Source organism: Callorhinus ursinus, unplaced genomic scaffold (assembly GCF_003265705.2).
Source record: "Callorhinus ursinus isolate GAN/ISIS: 27379988/994484 unplaced genomic scaffold, GSC_fseal_2.0 scaffold5, whole genome shotgun sequence".
Lineage (NCBI taxonomy): Eukaryota > Metazoa > Chordata > Mammalia > Carnivora > Otariidae > Callorhinus > Callorhinus ursinus.
Genome location: NW_027397067.1, coordinates 53,358,459 through 53,379,125, shown reverse-complemented (window position 1 = coordinate 53,379,125; position 20,667 = coordinate 53,358,459). Strand labels below are relative to the sequence as shown.

At 32.2% G+C, this 20,667-nt stretch overlaps 1 protein-coding gene across 3 annotated transcripts in view; it reads right to left on the bottom strand.

Moving 5' to 3' along the window:
- The window catches only part of EMC2 (ER membrane protein complex subunit 2), a 46,067-nt gene that overhangs the window by 14,038 nt on the left and 11,362 nt on the right, over nt 1–20,667 (bottom strand). For all 3 annotated transcript variants that reach the window (XM_025871004.2, XM_073893104.1, XM_073893105.1), the window contains exons 5-9: nt 16,503–16,560; nt 7,853–7,938; nt 7,644–7,703; nt 2,026–2,107; nt 1,107–1,217 (exon numbers count right to left, since the gene is read on the bottom strand). In XM_025871004.2, the coding sequence (XP_025726789.1) occupies nt 1,107–1,217; nt 2,026–2,107; nt 7,644–7,703; nt 7,853–7,938; nt 16,503–16,560 (397 nt within the window). The remainder of the gene's footprint in view (nt 1–1,106; nt 1,218–2,025; nt 2,108–7,643; nt 7,704–7,852; nt 7,939–16,502; nt 16,561–20,667) is intronic.

Sequence of the window (20,667 nt, the reverse complement as noted above, 5' to 3'; positions counted from 1 at the left end):
TTAGTAAGTCTGTGATCATCTTTCAACAAATTAACTAGACCTCTCTGTGTCTTAGGTTCACTTTCTATGAAATGGTAGTAATAACAGTATCTTCTCAAATAGTTGATATGAGGATTTAATGATTTAAAATTAAAAAAGAGCTTAAAACAATGCCTAGCACATGAAGTGTTATGTATAAACTATCATTAATAATCTATTGTAATACATTTTTTAAATTAATTTTTCATTTATTTGGTAAAAAGAGACAACACTGCTACTATACTGTACCTCTAACCTACTACAATTGGCACTGGTAGATCCAGGAAAAATTTCTTGAAATTCCTTTGAACTATTTTCTAATCATATTTTGCCATTCCTTTCCTAAAAATTATTTCATTTATATTTCTTCCTGCCTCTATTTCTGCAAATCAATTCTTCTTCACTGAGCCCCGACAAGACATTCATCCAAAAGTCCTTGAAAAGACCAGGATAAATTAAAATTTCAAAGAACTGGCCTATTAAAAAGAGGTTTTCTGGTTGTAGGGAGGGGCTTATTTTATGTATATTTTAAAGCTCAGCAAATTCTTCCTCTATATCCCATAGCTTTTGTTAATTGACTTTTCTAAGCTCGTCATTTGGCATACATAAACCATAGAAATATTTAATTACATGCTTCCCACAATTTCCAAGCTCTTTTTTGTACCATAAAAAAATTTTAATTTGATAGTAGAGATTTTTTTTGCTAATGTCTTTTATTGCATAGTTTAAAACTATGTCATACAATTATAACTTAAGGTAAGAAATACAAAATAATGTTGGGCATAAACCCAAGAATATCAAAACAATTAAGATACAAATTATGGTTTTGTATCTGTTCCTATTTAATAAAAAGGCAGATTTAAATTCTGATACAATAGAAGATATTTTATAATAAAACATCAAATAGTTAGGATGTATTAACATTTAAAAATAAAATTGCCTTACAACCTTACTGCTCATATTTAACGAAAGGAAAAAAATATACTTATCAACAAAATACAAACAAGGGGAAGTGACCGGATGGGATAGTTAATGGACTTTAAACGACAGACTTCATAAAATAACATTAAACATGCACCTCTACTCACCATGTAAAGCCCAAACAAAGCTCTCATATTTCTGTTGTTCAGTTTCAGTGCCTGAGCAAAATACTTTCTTGAAAGTTCGAGGTTTTCAAGTCCACCCTGGGTATATTTAACCTGTTAAAAATTGCAGAGTGCTGAAACCTGTTTATTTTACTACTTTGAAATATAGCATGTTTCATCATACCATAGGCAATAGTAATTGAAACAGATATTCTGTAAACAAATGCAAGATGTTAAAAGAATTCATCTTAAAGTTGTTAAAGCTAAATTTTAAAGCATAACCTCCCTGAAAAACCTATTCTATGAACATTAAGATCACAGAGTATTTTTTAAAACAAAATGTTGTCAATAAAAAAGCCAATATAACTTCTTTTTTAGCTGCCTTGCTAATGCCTCACAACTTTATATTTTCTATTAGCAGCATTCTAAATCTATACTTACATACTGAGTCGCCCTTTTCTAGTCACCTTGACATTCATTATTAATGAAATGCTTCTAACCTTATAGCATTCAATTGTATTATTATTCTTAATAGTAAGATAAATACTTCCTAGTTCCAAAAATATTGATCTTAATATGAATTTCCTAGAATATGGGTTTAAAAATCATAATCATTGTAACTGCCTCAGAAGCCAGTAAATGGTGACAACTGTGGCATCATTAATTCATAATTAGGAAAGAAAATATACAATAAAAAATACAAAGAATTTCACTGTTTTAAGTAAGCGCTTTTATTTTTAAAGCCATATTCCCATTATAACATTAAAAATGTAAAGCTTTTACACCTACAGTCATGTTTCATCAGATGTCTTAAATATTTATATATGTGCCTCACATTAAGGACATATTCTTAGTTCCAAAATAATACCTAACACCAACAAAAATAAAATCATATACAACTGTTGTTTTTGAAAGCACTTACTTCAGCATACTGCTGACAGTATAAGTGGTTGTGTGGATTAGTCATCATTAGCTCCTCTAAACAAAAGGCTGCTTTAGCATAGCTGAAAAATATGAAGAGGAGAAATCAATTTTAAAAGTCACATATGCCATCTTAGCTAAAATAAAAATAATTAAAAATAATTTAAAGCAATGCTGGAAAATAATTTTAAAACAATTTTAGTGATGTTAGACATTTTATTCCCCAAATTTAAAAGCTTCAGTAATAATATACTTGCTATGCTGAATTCTTAAATACAAATAACAAAGGCTTAAATTCTGAGGCAGCCTATGAACAATCAGTAGATACTACATTCTTAAAACTGGGTCACTATTATGACATCCAAACATTATTCACAACACAGACTTCACAACCTTGGATCAGGTTACATACAAAATAATTTCAAGTCCATTGACCACTGAATAAAATATTCAAATAGCTAAAGGGTAAAGAGGAAATAAACATTTTATTAAATACTATCTATTTACAAAAATCCTTTATTGACACCTATTTACCAACATATTCTATTATAAAGACTTTTCATTACTTGTTTGCCTATGAAATTCTAATGAAGTTATAAATTTTTAAACGTATGAAAAATAGATCAAGTTAGTGGTTTTGATATGCACTCTACTACTATTTCATCATGTGGTAAAGAAACAAACATCTTGCTAAAAACCTGAGGAGAGGACTGCTACAAAGGGCTCTGGAAAAATGGTTTTACACCACATGACTGTAATTCCTCTCAATGTATTTTATAAGTTTAAAGCAATGCAAATATCGCCACTATTTATAGGAAATCCTAAAGAACAAAGGTGCTGTAAAATTTATTTCCAGTGAAAGCTGACAACAGTACCCAACACAAAAAGGCTACCTACAGTTATTTTTGGCATTTGTCACCAACATACAAAGCTACCTGTCTTTACACTAAGTCTGATATACTTACTTTTCAAAATATACATGCTGCAGTTTCACATAATGTGTACTAATAACAGCTAACTTGTATTATTAGTGCTCATTATGTATCATGCACTTCTCTGGGTGTGTTATATATATTAATTCATTTAATCCTACCAAAACCCTGGGAAGTAGGAAATTATCACCATTTTATAGTTGAAAAGGCACAAGATGCAAACTGAAACCTAAGCTGTGCCACTCCAGACAGCCTACTCTTAACCACTATGCATACTGCCTCTATGTACTCCACACAGTGAAAAATCGTGGTAATGATAGGAGTGATGAAGAGGTCAATGGTAACATAAAAATGGGTACAACAGTCAAACCCAAAGGGCCTGAGAAACCAAAAACACCCTATAGATTACCAAAAATAATAGCATTTTAGATGTGTGTATATATATATATATATACATATATATATATATATATATACTGTTATCAAGGATCAGTTATATAGCCTTTTTCATTTTTATACCCAAAACCTCGCACTGGTTCCTGACATGTGATAGGTATATAATAAATGCCTGAACAAATGACTGAATAGATGTCTAGAACAAAAGTATTATAACTACTTATCTGATATATATTTATCATTCTATAGAAGAAGAAAGTGGTCTCTACCTTAAACACTCAACTTTATCAAAAAGACAGTTCCTTCTAAATATGTTCCTTTTACTGAGGTGATGCCAAAATTCATATCAATGCTAAGAATAAATGTTCTTACAGATTTAAATGGGTTGAGCACAACTGTGACTCTGGTTTTTATACAAAATAAAGATAAAATAGGCAGGTATGAGTTTCTGCTGAAAAATGAATGCCAAGATATTTTTCTTAGAAATTATTCAGTATCACATACAGAAGAGGATCCCTTGCTTCCAATTTTACAAAGTATAAAAGCAAACTAATTTTGTGGATAAAGAATCAAACTTAGAGCTAAAAGGAGAAGATGGTCCAATACAGTTTTCTCAACAGAGGTTCACTCAAGAGTATTTAAACCATATGGAAAGTGACTTGAGTGACCATTTTCTCAATTGTCCCAAAAATGATACATAGCTAATTCCATTTCAAATGCATAAAAAAGTTAATTCATTACATACAATGCCTCAATGATTAGAGAATTAAGATTACTTGAATCTATGTAAAATAACTACTAGTATTAGTATGTTAGAGTCAATAACTAAATAAAGTTTCAAAGTTCTGTTCCTCACAAAAGCATCTGTATAGGTTACATATCTATCCCTACATTGTTTTATCAACATTATGATTTTTCCTTATAGGATTTTGATAATTCCATTTGTTATAGAATTTTATAGTAAGGCTGGACCTACAAAAAGGAACCACAGTCACAATCATAATTAATTTATATTATTAATTGCTCTTTGCTGATATAACATCTAGTTTTAACTACAAATCAAATAAAAAAAGTGTCTTTGTTCAAAATACATATTTTTGTTTATAATATTGGTAGTACTAATGTACACATCTTAACTAATTTTTTATATTTAGAACAAGTAAAATGTCTCAATATGGTCAAGTAGTGTGATATATATCACTGCAATCACTAAATAGAAACTAGAATTTATAAATCAGAAGCAAATTTAAATAAAAGAAACTTAAAGATATTTTAAAAAAAGCACATGGCAGAATTCTATATCCTCTTTAATCCCTGTAACAACAATGAATAGACTTACATGAACATTCTACTTTGGAAATTTATTTGAAGTAAAAATTCTAGATCTATAGTAGCAATGCTGCCTGTGACCTATTATATTTAAAAGAGCTTATTCCTACTTATTCCTATGCAAAGAGAATGCCAAAATGATAAATATATCTCATAACTCCTAAATCGCTACATTTTGCCACTATGCCCACAAAACTGACATCCCACAGTAACTTACCTCTTTACCAAAAACAAACAAACAGCAAAATGAAAAAACCTTACCTACTACAATGACTTGCGCAAATAGGTTAAATGAATTAAATGAACAGATTCTTATTTTCATATAGTTTCAAAAAATCTGGAGATATTTATTTCCACTCACCCTAAACCTGAATATTCCCTCTGCGTTCAATTAGAAAAAATAAATGGGAGGTCATTTTGTAAATAACTAGCTTCAAGACCAAAAAAAGTTTTGTGATACAAGGTAAAAGAAGAGGCTGAACACAGTTATCATTTCCCCTAAAAGGAAATTACTTTTCAGGTGCTTTTTTGTCTTTTTATTTCTTGATTTCTTGGGATTTTTCAGTTCATTTCTCTTAAGTATACATTCAACTCTATCTCAGTGAACTCTTTAGAAACTCAAAGCAAAACTAAATGTGGCCGTTACAAGGTGGAGCAAATAATAATAATAAATTTAATTATAGGTTAAAAATAAAGTATGGCCTATTTTAGAACTAAATATAAAACTATTAGAAACACATGCAAAAAAATAAAACTGAGAAAGAAGAAAGAAAACAGAGGTGATATATTTATGCAGTTCTTAGAGGACATAAAGCAATAAAAACTGATATATCTTGACTATATAAAAATATGACATTTCTATAAGTTAAAAAATCAATATTAAAAAGACATATAACAAGGATATATTTGACAAGACAAAGGTTCATATCATTTATATAAAGAGCTATTAAAATTTTTTAAAAGTTGTAACCAATTTTCACCTATCAAAATTTACAGACTAAAAAGAATGATAGCACCCAGTGTTAAGGGGATGTTAATAATTGCTGATGTAAGAGTAAATTGATGTTACCTTTCCAGTGAAGAACTAGAAATGATTTATCAAAACCACTAAAAATGTGCATATCATATAATCAAGTAATTCTACTTCTAAGAATTTAGTTCAAGGAAACAAAATAATTAATACAGAATTATAGTAAAAATGAAAAAAAAAGAAAAGAAAAAAGAAACAAGATTTCTATTCCCCTAGGGAACTGATTAAGAACACTAGAGTACATTAATAAGATGGAATAATAAAAGCGATTAAAATCACATTGTGAAATATTTATTGTGATAAGGAATGTCTGTCAAAACATAACTAAGTGAAAAGCATAAGCTATAAAAGATAATTCTATCTTAGGTTTCTATTTCAAGAGGTACTGAAGAAAAAAATATAAATTGTAGATAAGATGATGCAACTACACTCAAATTTGGTCTTTACTCTTATTGTGTTTTCCAAATTTTCTTCATTAGGTATTTCTTTAATTAAAAAAATTCTTTGATTAATCTGAAATGTTTTTTAAAGCTTTTAATCACACCATCTTCAAAAGGCACAAAACCATTTAAAATAACTGTCATCTGTTTTAGGGACAAAATAAAACTAATGTTAATTGTTTTACTGCACTCCAAAAACTCAGTTTCATGTTATTTAAATTATATACTATATACTTTACAAATGTTGACTTTAAAGCTGTAAAAATGGAATACCTGAACTAATATAACACTGTATGTTAACTACACCAGAATAAAAATAAAAATAAGTTTTGAAAAAAAGCTATGAAAAATGGAAACATTACCATTTAAGCCAAATGCCCTACCACTCTCACATACATGAGAGAATACTGAGTACGTTTACATATGTGATCATATAAGCATACATACATCTTTATGACCATGATTCAGGAAATGATTTCCTAATGGAAAAAAAAAAAAAAGATTCTGACAGCCAGAGCACAGAAGAGAACTGAAGAATGGTTCCCAGAATACAGTACACATTCATTAAATCACAGCTATTACTTTTATTTTAGCTTCTAGTTTTACTAGAAATATGCAGATAACTACCTTAATTCTCCATTTCACATTACACATATGGGGCAAAGCTAAGACATAGTGTCTTCATTCTATCTTATTTCCTGTGTCAGCTATTTGTAGTATGGAATGAGGTTAACTATTCATACACAGTAAGAATATGCGCATGAGAATCTGATTCTATTCCCTCAGAAAGAAGAAATGAAACAATGTGATATACCTCAGATTTAGAAGAACTAAGGGGAAAAAAAAAATCCTGCCTGTAGATGGAGTTTAGCATTAACGCTGCAATATTAGAAAACTTGCACTAAGACGAGGCTAATCCTCTCACACTGGGATTTCCTCCTGTCACTGCATCAATTAAAAAGCCAACAAAAACATTAAATATCCAATAAGCAAGTTCCTACAGCATTCAACATTCTTGATTATTCTTGGTCTTTTACCCAGGCAACAGAATGCTTCTACTTTGGAAGAGTTGATTCTCTTAATACGAAGGCTAATAAATGCATACAATTGACAGAATTTTTAAACAGCAGGGAGTATAATACTCTTTGTATATTAGAACAATTTAGACTCTAAAAATTCACAATTTTGAATCACTAAAAATAGCCTTAGCTCAGCAAATGCAGACCTTTCTAATTCCAAGGAATCCATCTGTATTTGAAAAAAAAAAAAAAACTTGCCTCTCAAACAAAAATAATTTAGCAAAACACAAATAACCTAATTAAAGCAACTCACATATTATACCCAGACAACAAACTGATGATTTCTCATTTATTTATTTTGTTCATTTAAAATGACATGATTCATATCCTCTCACTGAACTTTCAGAAACCAAGTCTTCTGAACCTATATAATAGTGATAAAAACTGCACTCCTAATAAAATTTACAACTTACTCATGTTCATTGATATAAAGTTCTGCAAGTTCATGCCAAGCTTCTTGGTCCCCAACAAATCTGGTGAGAGGAAAAGAGGGGAAAAAGGTGTGTAGATATTCTGTAAATGAACAGCATGGAGGCAAAAAGGAAAATCAAATGCAAATTCCATTTTAATTAAAAAAGATTTATCAGAATAACAAAACACAATCCTCTTGTAAGACACTCACTGTTCCAGATACTCATTCAGTTCCCGAATGGCCTCCACATTTTTCCCCTGGGCTTTTCGAATGGCAATCTTACGCTTTCTTGCAGCCTATGGGTTGACATTAATAAAGGATTAGGCCCTCATGATTCCCTGGGTTTTTGTAAAGAAGGTAATTTGACTGTGCAAATTATTATCTCAATGCCAGTGAAATTCCATTGTAGAACTACTGCTTAGTGGGAGTTTATAAACATACCCCATGACATCCCACTGGGGAATTCAAACATTCCTCTAACAATCACATATGCTTTACTTTTGATGTACACAATGTATGCATCATTTCATTCAAATAAATAACCATCCAGATTCTGATAATTACAAGCCAGCAGGGAATCCTAATCTTTACGCAGCCTAAAGTCCTTTACTCTGTCTCATTCATAAGATTTGTATGTTAAGAGACAGAGGGATAGTGGAGATTAGGAAAAAAAAAAAATCTGACCATGGCCACATGAATTATAAAATATAGCTCCTGATAACTTTTTCCACAGTTTTAAGAGAAATAACTACCTGTAAGTCTTTCAAGAGTAACACAGGACCAGAAAAAAATATTTTATAAATAGACAAAACATCTAAACTTGCATTTTAAAGTTTTTAAAATGAATATAAATAACAATGTCATTGATTTATGCATTCATCAAATATGTACTGAACATCTACTCTTTGACAGGTACTGTGCAAAACAATGAAAAATATGAGGATAGAAAAAGAACAGATAATTCCTCATTATCTCATGAGAAGCTCATGAGAAAGACACAGCAAATAAAAAGAGAATGATAGAGATATCTAGGGTGTCATGCAACATGGAGGAGAGCCTAACGCAGGCTGTGGCAGAATGGAGGAGGTGTAAGGGCCAGAAGCAAAGAGGGCCCCAGATGTGATACCTGTACTGAAATAGAAAGAGCAAAGATACATTAAAAAAGCAAAAAAGGGAAGTGTTTGAAGGACAGGGCACATAGATGGAGGAACACAGAACAAAAGTAAAGAAGACAGCAACAGTGTGTGTAATCAATATTATCCATTTGAGGCTGGAGTTAACAGGGACTGGAGGGTACTATGTAAATTATTAAATTTGTGTCTCTTCCATCTCTGTTTAACTCAATGCAGATAGCTAAGCAATAAAACAAACAAAAGCTATAGCTAAGTTAAGTTTATTAATTATGAACATGATTGTTACTGTTTTATATAATACATACTCCACAAGATGTAGACAAGGAAAGTAAAATGAATGGAGCCTCTTTGACAAATGAAGCTACCTGTCATGGGTGAAAAAGGTGGGGGTTTTGCTCTGAAAAAGTGAGAGTCAAAAAATCAGAGAGAATCAAGAGACTCCCAATAAATAAGACCATGAGTGATATTTATAATAACAATGATTACATTTTGGCAATAAAAAACGTAATGTGTTAAAAACTGTATTATCCCTGATTATTCAGTTCATGCCAAAGGCCTAACACAATGCCTGCTAAATGGTAGGTACTCAAATATTTTTGGAATAATTTCACTATGTACAACAATGAAAGTGCCATAATAAATGTACCATTTAAAAAGCCTCAAGAATTCAGAAAGAAAGTAAAAGAAAAGCTCTAAAAGTAACTCAATCCTAAAGACTTTACAAAGAATATTGTAAGACTTTACAATATTACAATATTGTAATATTGTAATATTTGTAAGACTTCAAATGAAAGTCTTCTCCCAAGTTCTTCTGAAAATAGGTGATGGATAAATTAACATGTAATTAAGAAACTAATTTATTTTGGATATATCATATCTAATTTCACCAATCTAACATCATTTGAAACATTTAACTCTATTCCTTTCATTTATCATAATACTACTTCTTCTATAGACAATATGGTAGAACAGAGTCCACATTTTAAAATAAAAAAGACAAGAAACAAACCCCAACTACTGGCACTTACCAGCTTTCTAACCAAAGGCAAAAATACTACCACATGCTGACATAAGAACCAATTTTTATTTATCATGATAATTTTAAATAAGCATTAAGGAGGGATTTCATTTCTGGCCAAGATGGGATTAGATTTACCCTCTTGCCTGAACCAACCAAAGAACTAGATTAAATACGCAAAATAATTTTTAAGGCACAGGACAACAGGCAACAAAGAACAGTGATCCCTGAGAGGCTGGAAACAAATGAGGTGAGCCTTATTTTTATTGCCCTGGCTCACTGCTTTGAGAGAGTTTCAGGGGTCCTGTGTAAGAAGAGAAAATCAGGTTGAGTTCGGTGGACTCATGAATTGAGAAGGAGCAGAGAGCTCAGGAAGATTAAAGGCTAGAGTTTGTAGACATAGCACTGGAGAAGAAAGAATACAGAATAAAAACTCTAGATTCCCCCTGAATCTCAAGGGCTTCCCTCGAGTACTCAGCCTTGTACTGATCAGTGCATGAGTGTGAAAAAACTACCCAAAGCCAAGGAAAGAACCACCAGAAAGGTTTAGGGGGAAGTGTCTGGAGCTCACATAGGGCTGGGAATAGTGCCTCTTCCTACCAGCCAGACTGGAAAATGCCATGATTCCTGTGGCACTGGCTAGAATAACCAGAAGGATGTAATGGGGAATAACTAGCTAGCCCTATAAGCACTTTCTGGACCTCTCTAACAGGGACCCAAAAGGATCAAATTGTTTTCAAGTAACTTAATTATATCCCACAAGAAAGCTCAAGAACATATTTTGGGAATATAAAAATGGAAAAGAGCAAAGAGAACTTTTGAAAATGATAGTTTTGTTCACTATCTTGACTGTGGTGATGGCTTCACAGGTGTATACAAACATTAAAACTTACCAAATTGCACACCCTACTTAAATATATGCAGTCTATTCTACATCAGTTATATGTCAAAACAGTTTTAAAATAGTATTAATTGGACTAAATGTTAAGTAGAGTCTTGAATATTTATCAATTTCCATTTATTTCTTTCTTATAGTTTTTTTTTCCTGTAAAATATGTCAATGTTCCGAATTTTTCTAAATGTCTCATTTGGATCAATCTTTGCAAATGTCAGTTTAAGTCTTAAAAATGAAAACTGTTCTACATTTTATAAGTGATTTTAATAACAGAGTTAGAATTCCTATTATAAAATATAAAATATTAATGACCACGAACAAATCTTCATCAAACTTGCTACATGCCTTCTATAACATTATGTACAAGGGGGCTAGCCAGCAATTCTTCCTGAAACTCTTGTCATATCTTAAAAAATAAGCTACGGGGGGTGGGGGGGAGGGATACTACTTAGGAAAGGATTAAAGGATTAAGGTCTACCAGCAAAATACAATCTACATCTCTCCCTACTGCAGATTCTGGGACCCAGAAAGAAACAGACCATTGGCCAACAGAAGGAAAGCAGTGTTCTGGGTTCTTCCAGGGCTTATGCCCATGACCGTGGGAAATGTGACATTCTAAAAGTATCTTCACCTTTGGCACAGAGGCAATTACATCTAATTCTAAAACAAAACTTGAAATATTTGATAAATCACAATTGGCAGTTCACAATTCAAGGTAAAATCTGATCGTTCTGAAATACGAAATTCAACTAAAAAGACAATAATTAACATACTTCCTTCTGAAAAGTATTCATTCAACAAGTGTTCACTGAAGGCCTACCATATGCTAGGCATTAGTTCATGCAATGGACATAATTTTTTCCCTCAAGGAGCTTTCAAAGGAAGAAAAGCCTACTTTTATTTTAAAAGCAAGCAAACAAAAACCTGACTGGTGCTTAGGCAACATAAGTGAACCTAATCCAATATTTGACTTTCACAGGTTAATGACTAAAACTTTCACATTTGAGAGATACCCTTCTAAAAACCATTCACGGCTAAGTAATTTTAATTGTTTGTGTACTTTCACAGCAAAATATTCTTTCATCCATTCCCTATCCCTTCCAATTCCACTTGTCCTAGGTTTAGACCCCAATAGTCTCTGGCTTAGGATAGAACAGCCTCCAAATTACAAATTATTTTATCTCTGCACCTCCTTCAAACTATCTCCCATATTATTAACAAAGTTCTTTCTAAAAATATCTGGTGGTATTTCCCTAATCAAAATTTAACTTTATTGTCCATTTTCTTTTCTTTTTAGAGAGCAAGCGAGTGTGTGAGAAAGGGGGGTGGGGCAGAGAGAGAATCTTAAGCAGGCTCCATGCTCAGCGCCTGACACGGGGCTCGACCTCACAACCCACAGATCATGACCTGAGCCAAAATTAAGAGTCAGATGCCCAACCAACTGAGCCACCCAGACACCCCATTCATTGTCCATTTTCTAAGAATAAAAATTAAATTCTGAAGTGTCACATACCAGATTATTCACAAATATACACCATCTTGTTGCACCTCCAGTCACTTTGTACAATGAACCAATTCAGAGGTATAAAATATTGTTCCTCAGAACCCCAATTTTTCTCAGAGGTCAATGAGTAGGGAAGAAGGGAGAGGTTAACTATGTAGAGCACCAGAACCATGCCATTTCTTCAAGAACAGAAATAAAATTTCATTTGAAAAACCTATTGAAGGAGGCAGTTCAGAAGAGAAATACAAATGGTTTTTTAAGCATATTAAAAGATATTCAACATCACTCATAATGCAAATTATAACAAGATAATGTTTTTTACCAATTAGACTGGCAAAGGTTAAAAACAAAAAAGCTGATAGTATACGATGTGGGAGGATACAGGAGAAGAAGCACTCTCATTCCACAGAAATGAATATGGATGGCTAAAAAGCCTTTGTGGAAGGAAATTTGGTAACATCTATCAAAATTTAAAATGCATGAATCTCCAGACTTAGATTCCAGAGGAGGAATCCATCGTACAAATTACATTCACTGCAACACTGTACCTGGGAGGAAGATATCAAAATCAACCTAAGGGTTTATCAAGGGGGACTTACTTCAAGAAACTGTTTTTCAAGAAACTGTTTTTCATACATCATGCAACACAATGCTACGCAGCTATTCAGAGAATGATGTAAGGATGTGCTGACATATAGCATGATCTTTACAATGACCGCAAGGTAGAATATGCCACCATTTGCATTTCCAACAACTCTCTGTCAAAAGGGATACACTGATACACAAGTGCATATTTGTGTGTGCACAAGGGAAAAATCTCTAGAAGAACACATAAGAAATTGTTAATAATGTTTGCCTAAGTGAAGGAGGATGTGAGATCAGGGGTGAGAAGAAAGACTTATTTTTCACCATATATTCTTTTGTATTGTTCGTAATTTTTAACATGGGTATGTATTACATTTTCAAAAAAATATTTCACAACCTTTTAAAAATAGATGGGGGGAAAAGTCCATTTCGGCATCCTCCCTGAAGAAAATTTGAAAACTTCCTTTCTAATCACTTTATTCTTTCTTCCTAGGTAGACTCTGGAAGGCAGCTATGCTAACCACTATACCACCAACGCTCCGCTCCTAGGTAGACTTTGTACTTAAATAGTGCCAAGGTTTCATTCATGAGATATGAGGACATTCCCCGGTCCATCATCTTTGCTTCATTTCAACCACACTCATCCTTCAAGGCCCACAAGGCTCAAAAATCACACGAAAAGTGACTAAAAATTTAACAGCTATTTTCAAAGTCCATAATCTGCTCACTACACCACTCTGCAACCCTAAGTACAAAGTCAAATGGGTGTCTAATTTGTTCTTCTATTCCCAGCACACTGTAAGCACACAACAAATGTTTTTTTGAAAGATTAATGAATGCATAGGAGAGGGAAGCAGAGCTCCTTAAAACCTGAATGAGCAACCTCATTTTTATACTGGACATCTAGAAACATAGAGGCACAAGACCAATAATAGAGTCATATGATCACTTTTATACAATGCAGAGAAGAACTACAGTGTACAAGCTTGATGAGGGTGCAACTAGACTTTCCCACCTTTGAAGTAATACTTTACAGTTGCTTTGAAAAAAGAAACTGTGATGTCTTCTACACTGCAACTTAACTGTTTAATGTAAGTGAATTCTTCCCCTACTAGACTTAATGAGCTCTAGGTCTTATATGGTTTTGTTATCTCCCTCAAAGTCTACCACAGTGCTTTCTATGGATACACTGACAGAAACTCTTTATTCTTAGTAACACCAACATTCTGGTGGCTCATGACAGACACTCAATAAACATTTACACAAGGACAGAAGGGACTAAGGGGACATTAGATAAAGACAATATTTAATGAAAGAATAATACATTTAGCAAAGCTGAATTCAGTCACCTTGTTTTAAAATGTTTACCTAGCAACTAAGGGACTTAGTTACTACCACCTCTTACATGGTCTATGAATGAAACCATTTGGGTTTTTCTTTTAGTCAATCTTAGAGCCATAGAATATGAAAAGTACTACAAACACAGAGAAATAATTACATATTATCTTAGAGCCTGAAAAAGTGAAATAACTTATTAAAAATATCTCCAACTTAAACTAACACAGAAGTAAAATGTTTGACTCCTAATTCCAAGAAAATAAATCAAAAGTTATTGACTTTTAACCTAGTATTAAAAAAAAAAACATGAAACAAACTTTTTTCAGAAACTTGATTTCACATTTTCAATATTTGGATACCTGAAAAATGAATACCCTTGAAATTGTAGTGAAGTCTTATAACTGAAATAAGTACATGAGAAAAGCTTCAGGAAAAGAAAAATGGTGCCATTTTATTGAAACAGGTGGCAAGTGATTAGGCTAGTTAAGATTAAAAAAATTATTCAGAACTTTCCAATTTTAACTCTTTTATTGGAAATATGTAGATAAACTAACAGAAGCTCTATTTTTGATTTTTTGTTTTGATTTTGTTTTTTTATAACGCATAGGCTTGCAGCTCTGTCAAAACTTTTCCTTGAACTTTGTATATACTGAGAAGACTCACAAAATAATAAATACTTGCTATTCAACTATCTACCTCTACCTTCCCCCCACAAAAGAAAGACCTAGGAAGTTTCCAGAGAAAATTTCCCTGGGATGGAATATTAAAAGCAAAAATCTAAACCATTTCACTATATATATATATATATATATAACCACACTGTATAACTTACATAACGTTACTTGTCAATTATATTTCAATAAAGCTGAAAAAAGACTACCATTTAAGCAACAGATATAAGTATTATCACAGAGTATCAGAAGGGACAAGCAGAGATCAGGGATTTATGACCAATGAATGCCTGTGATAAATGCTAACTGAATATTGCACACTTCAATATTAAATAATTGCACAATATAGCATAAATAATTTACTTAAATTGAGTAAAGTAACTAAAGTTCAATTATCAAGTATATTTGCATCTTATAATCCATAATTATACATTAAGTAGCTTTTTAAAAATGTGTATTTTTAATGAAACACTTGCCAAATAAGAGAAAACTTTCATGTATTTCATAACACAAATACATGTGTTAATATAACAATACCTCCTTCTATAAAAGGACAAAAAAACCCAAACTGGTTTTTGTTTAAAATTTTTTAAAAATATGATTTTCTTTTCGCAGGCATGTGCGCATGGACATAATAAAAAAAAATTAAAATGCCTGATATGTTATCTAAAATCTAACTTTTCATTGAGTAGAAGGTAAGTCTGAGGAAAGCCATTATGCAAAAATAGTAAACTAAAATGTTCTCAAAATTAAAAAAAATCTTCGGGGTATTTTTTTTTAATTTTTTTTAAAAGATTTTATTTATTTATTTATTTGAGAGAGAGAGAAAAACAGCGTGAGAGGGGAGAGGGTCAGAGGGAGAAGCAGGCTCTCTGCTGAGATGGGAGTCCGATATGAGACTCGATCCCAGGACTCTGGGATCATGACGTGAGCCGAAGGCAGTCGCTTAACCAACTGAGCCACCCAGGCACCCATCTTCAGGGCATTTTTAAAACAAAAATACCACATAACTATATTTGGAACAAATAATCTGCCCAATATATTGATATATCTGTTCAAAACAGGATAAAGTAAAGATGTAATCTTATGGGAAACACAATATATATATTTCTTCTTTATACATATATACATATATGAACATACGTATACATGTATATTACATATACCTATATGCATTCCTATTCAAGTATAAGGCAGAAAAAAGCAAAACCAAATCAAAACACCTTTATTAATTCCATATACCAATTACTATGACTTCTTTCATTTTTCACTGAGACAACTAAAATATAACTACCCAAACAAGTTATTTTATCATAAACTTCAAAATACTACAAATCCACTGAGCTCTGCTGGGCTTTTTTGCAAACACATAAAATTCTTCCTTTCTAAATTTCCACTAGTTTCTAATAAGATATCCTATGAGTCAAATTTCACACGAAATTTGGAGAGTCATATGATCACTTTTATACAATGCAGAGAAGAACTTTTTAAGTCTCTTTTAAGTTTTAAGTCTCTTTTAAGTCTCTTTTAAAAATGAGAGTTTTAAGTCTCTTTTAAAAGAGTTTTAAGTCTCTTTTAAAAATGTGGCCCAACATAAGGTATTTAAAAGGATAAAACCTGGTTTCATATGTATTTTTCCATTATTTCAAAAACTGAATTAATTTCATCTTTTAAAACAAAATTTAGACAATCTTCAGGGCAATTCAGCTAACTTACAGTGTTAGTTGGATCTTCTTGTAAAATTCTATCATATAGTTGTATAGCATCATCATATCTACATAAAAAGAAAAAAAATCAAGAATCATTATTTTAAATTTTAGTAACAAACAGTAAATACAGAAAAAGATTAAACTGGCAGGACTTTAAACGCATTTAAAATTGCAATCCAAGACTCTTCTCATCTTCATGTAACAACAGATATTTGCTACAGTATCATTTTTTACAGAAAAAAATTCATGTATAAAGTATTTATAGAAAGACTTACTTAATATACTGATTCGTGAAGAAAAACAAAAAAAGAGATGAACAAAAAATGCACTGATCAAATCTGGCCTAAATACAAAGGTAAAAACTAGCAACACAAAGAGATACCTTTGTGGTCCTAGGTATACCTAGAAATACAGCCAATAAAGCATAAGAACAAGTTTAATTTTAATTAACAAATTCATAAGGAAATGATCTGTGATTTAATTCTCCTCTTTAATGAATACTTATGATAGCTTTTCTTAGTTGAGCTGGTTCAGTTCAATTCTTTAAGCATCTGTTTAATATACACCTGCAATACACTCTCCTGGGTTACAATCTTATAAAGGAAATAGTTAACAAATTTATCAATGAAAAAAATAATCATATATTTCAGCATATGACTAACAAGCCAAAATAAACATTATGTGATAGGGAATCAAGGGGAAGGATACATCAGAAATCACATGAAGAACATCATATACTCTTATATCTTGTTTAGGGTGTAAGGGAATAACTGATTCTGAAATTCCTTCCTAACAGTATTCATAACCCCAACTCTACTCCAATCAATTTCTCCATTTCTAGGTACAGATCTTTAAAGAAAACAAAGAACAATGTTTAAAAACTTTCACAGCAATGTTTCTAAAACTAGGAACAACAGCTATATCCTTGAGATCTATTCATAAGTTTCCTAAGAGAATTTTTTAATTTTATATTTTTCTCTGAATGATATTCAATATATGAATATTCTGTATCATTACAATGACACATCTTTTAACTAAATGCTGCCCCACAATTTTAGTGCCCATGCCTCTTTGTGATTATGATCATGGTAGTAGGTAAGAATATTTTAACTGTAGCAGAGAACTGAGAAAAATAAAAGCAGACTTAATTTGTAAATGTGTTCATACCATACAAAGGCCAAATAGCATCACTGCACACTAAGTCAATCAGACTTGAGTAGTTCAAATTAAATTAGTTTGGACCTCAAACACATGGTAATATAGGAAGTATGTTAGCCTCAAAAGAGCCTGCAACTAAATGGGGAAACCTAAAATAAAATCATTAAATAGTAATAAAACAAAACAAGTATATAAATAAGGACAAAATAAATGTTATACAGCAAGGGTTCTCACAAGACAGAGTACATGAGAATCCCCTGGGAATCTTTTTCCAACTACATAACCTCTGACAAACACACTGGAAATAACAGAAGACAAGAGGAAATTGTTCATTTCATTAATATAACAATAACCTGAATGTTAGTAGTTTTCTAGTTTTTGGGGTTTTTTATTAGAAAACCTACATTGTTTTTATAGTTGTACAAAAACTATACACATAGTGGCACCTGGGTGGCTCAGTCAGTTAAGCATATGCCTTTGGCTCAGGTCACAATCTCAGGGTCAGGTCAGACTCCCTGCTCAGCAGAGTTTGCTTCTCCTTCTCCCTCTGCCCCTCCCCCCAGCTTATGCGCTCTCTCTCTCTCTCTCAAATGAATAAAATCTTTAAAAAAAATAAACTACACACATAAAATATTAATACCTAGTTTTATATTTAGATATATTTAAGTTTTACTATAATTAAAAAATAGTAAGTTCTGTAAAAACTATGATGGTTAATTTTTCTAACTGAGTGTGATGAATATCAACTTGACTGGCCATATGGTGCCCAGATTAAATATTCCTGGGTATGTCAAAGGATACTGCCAGGTGAGATTAGCATTTGAATCTGTGGGCTCAGTAAAATAGATAGTCTTCCCCAATGTGGATGGACATTACCCAATCCCTTGAGAGCTTGAATAAAACAACTGCAGAGGAAAGAGGTGTTCACCCCTTTTTACTGCCTCACTACTTGAGCTGGGACATCTCATCTCAGCTTCTCCTGCCCTCAGTCTGGAATTTACACCATCGGCTCCCTGGTGCTCAGGCCTTTGGACTTGGACTGAGACTGAACTACATCACCAACTTTCCTGGGTCTCCAAGTTGCAGACAGCAGATTCTAGGACTGCTCAGCCTCCATAATTGCTTCATAATAAATCTCACCCTCTCCCTATGCATCCTAACTCCCTCCTCTCACCCCTATATATGTACAGCAATATCTTCTTGGCTCTGTTTCTTTAGAGAATCCTAATATACTGAAGGTCCACAAGAATTTACCTTTAGTCAGCAATGTTCTCAAACCTACTTGTCTATTCCCCTGCAGGGCTTCTTTTAAAAGAAAGATCTGGATTACACCCCTAACAAAGTGATCTCAGTGAAGTGGGGAGTAGGCAACTACATATTTTTTTAAAAATGCCACAAATCACTCTAATTCAAAGACACATAGTAGTCACTCTTTAAAAAAAAAAAACAAAACAGCAAAACCTTACTGAATAAAACAATTACATGAGTTTTAATTAAAGAGTAAGGCTTAAAGAATTAGAGTTTAGTAGGTGTCTTAGAAAACTTGACTTAAAAATAAATTATTGTTACCATATCAATTTTTTTGTTTGGTTAGAAGATGGGTAGAGGGATAGTAACTATTAAAATGTGTGCTTTGGAAACTAGTACCTCTCAAATCTTTACAAATTAATTTTAAAAATCATTCATCTTAGCACTAGGTGTTATACGCAACTAATGAATCATTGAACATTACATCAAAAACTAAAGATGTACTATATATTGGCTAATTCAATTTAAATAAACAAAAAACAGAAAAATAAAAAAATCATTCATCTTGGACTCTGGGATGTGTTTGGCTATTTACACGTTTTAAGAATGCTCTAGAAATTTATACTATTTGAAATAAAACAAAAAGTGATATTAGAGTAGAACACTGATTCAGGAACAATCCTTTGTAGATTGCTTCCTTCTGTCCTTTGATTCAAAATTACTTTCTGCTAACCTAAAATAATACTATTTTATTTATTTTTCTTTATCTATGCCCTTCACTTGTTTACAGAGACAATCCAATGAGATTAAACTGTATATATTCACAAACACATAAGCTAAGGAATAAAGGGATTAGAAAAATTATATCAATACATTCTGCTTACTAAAAGCTACTATAACCGACGTACAAGTTAACTCTGTCTTACTTAAAACACCAAATTAAAACACTGATGAAAGAAACAGAAAATCAAAAGATATCCATGCTCATGGATTGGAAAAATACTGGTAAAATTTTCATACTACCTAAAGTAATGTAATGATTCTGTGTAATCTCTATCAAAATTCCAATGGCAGGGGCGCCTGGGTGGCTCAGATGGTTAAGCGTCTGCCTTCAGCTCAGGTCATGATCCCAGGGTCCTGGGATTGAGTCCCCCATCGGGCTCCCTGCTAGGCGGGGAGCCTGCTTCTCCCTCTGCCTCTGCCTCTCTCTCTCTCTGACTCTCATGAATAAATAAATAAAACATTTTTAAAAAAATATTTTAAAAAATTCCAATGGCATTTCCCACAGAACTAGAATAATCCCAAAATTTGCACAGAACCACAAAAAGACCCTGAATATCCAAAGCCATCCTGAGCAATAAGAACAAAGCTGCAGACATCATACTTCCTGATTTCAAACTATATCAAAGGTATAGGAATCAAAACATTACGGTATTGGCATAACAACATAAATTAAAATAACACATAAATTAATGTAACAACAAAATCCAGAAACAAACCCACACATACATGGCCAACTGATTTATAAAACAGAAGCTAAAAATACACAATGGGAGGATAGTTTCTTCAATAAATGGTGTTGGGAAAACTGGACAGCCACATGCAAAAAAATAAAACTGCACCACTACCTTTACACCACACATAAAAATCAACTCAAAATAGATTAAAGACATCAACATTAAGATCTGAAATAGTAAAACTCCTAGAAGAAAACCTAAGCAGTAAGATCTCCGATGTCAGTCTCGGTGATGATTTTTTAGATTTGA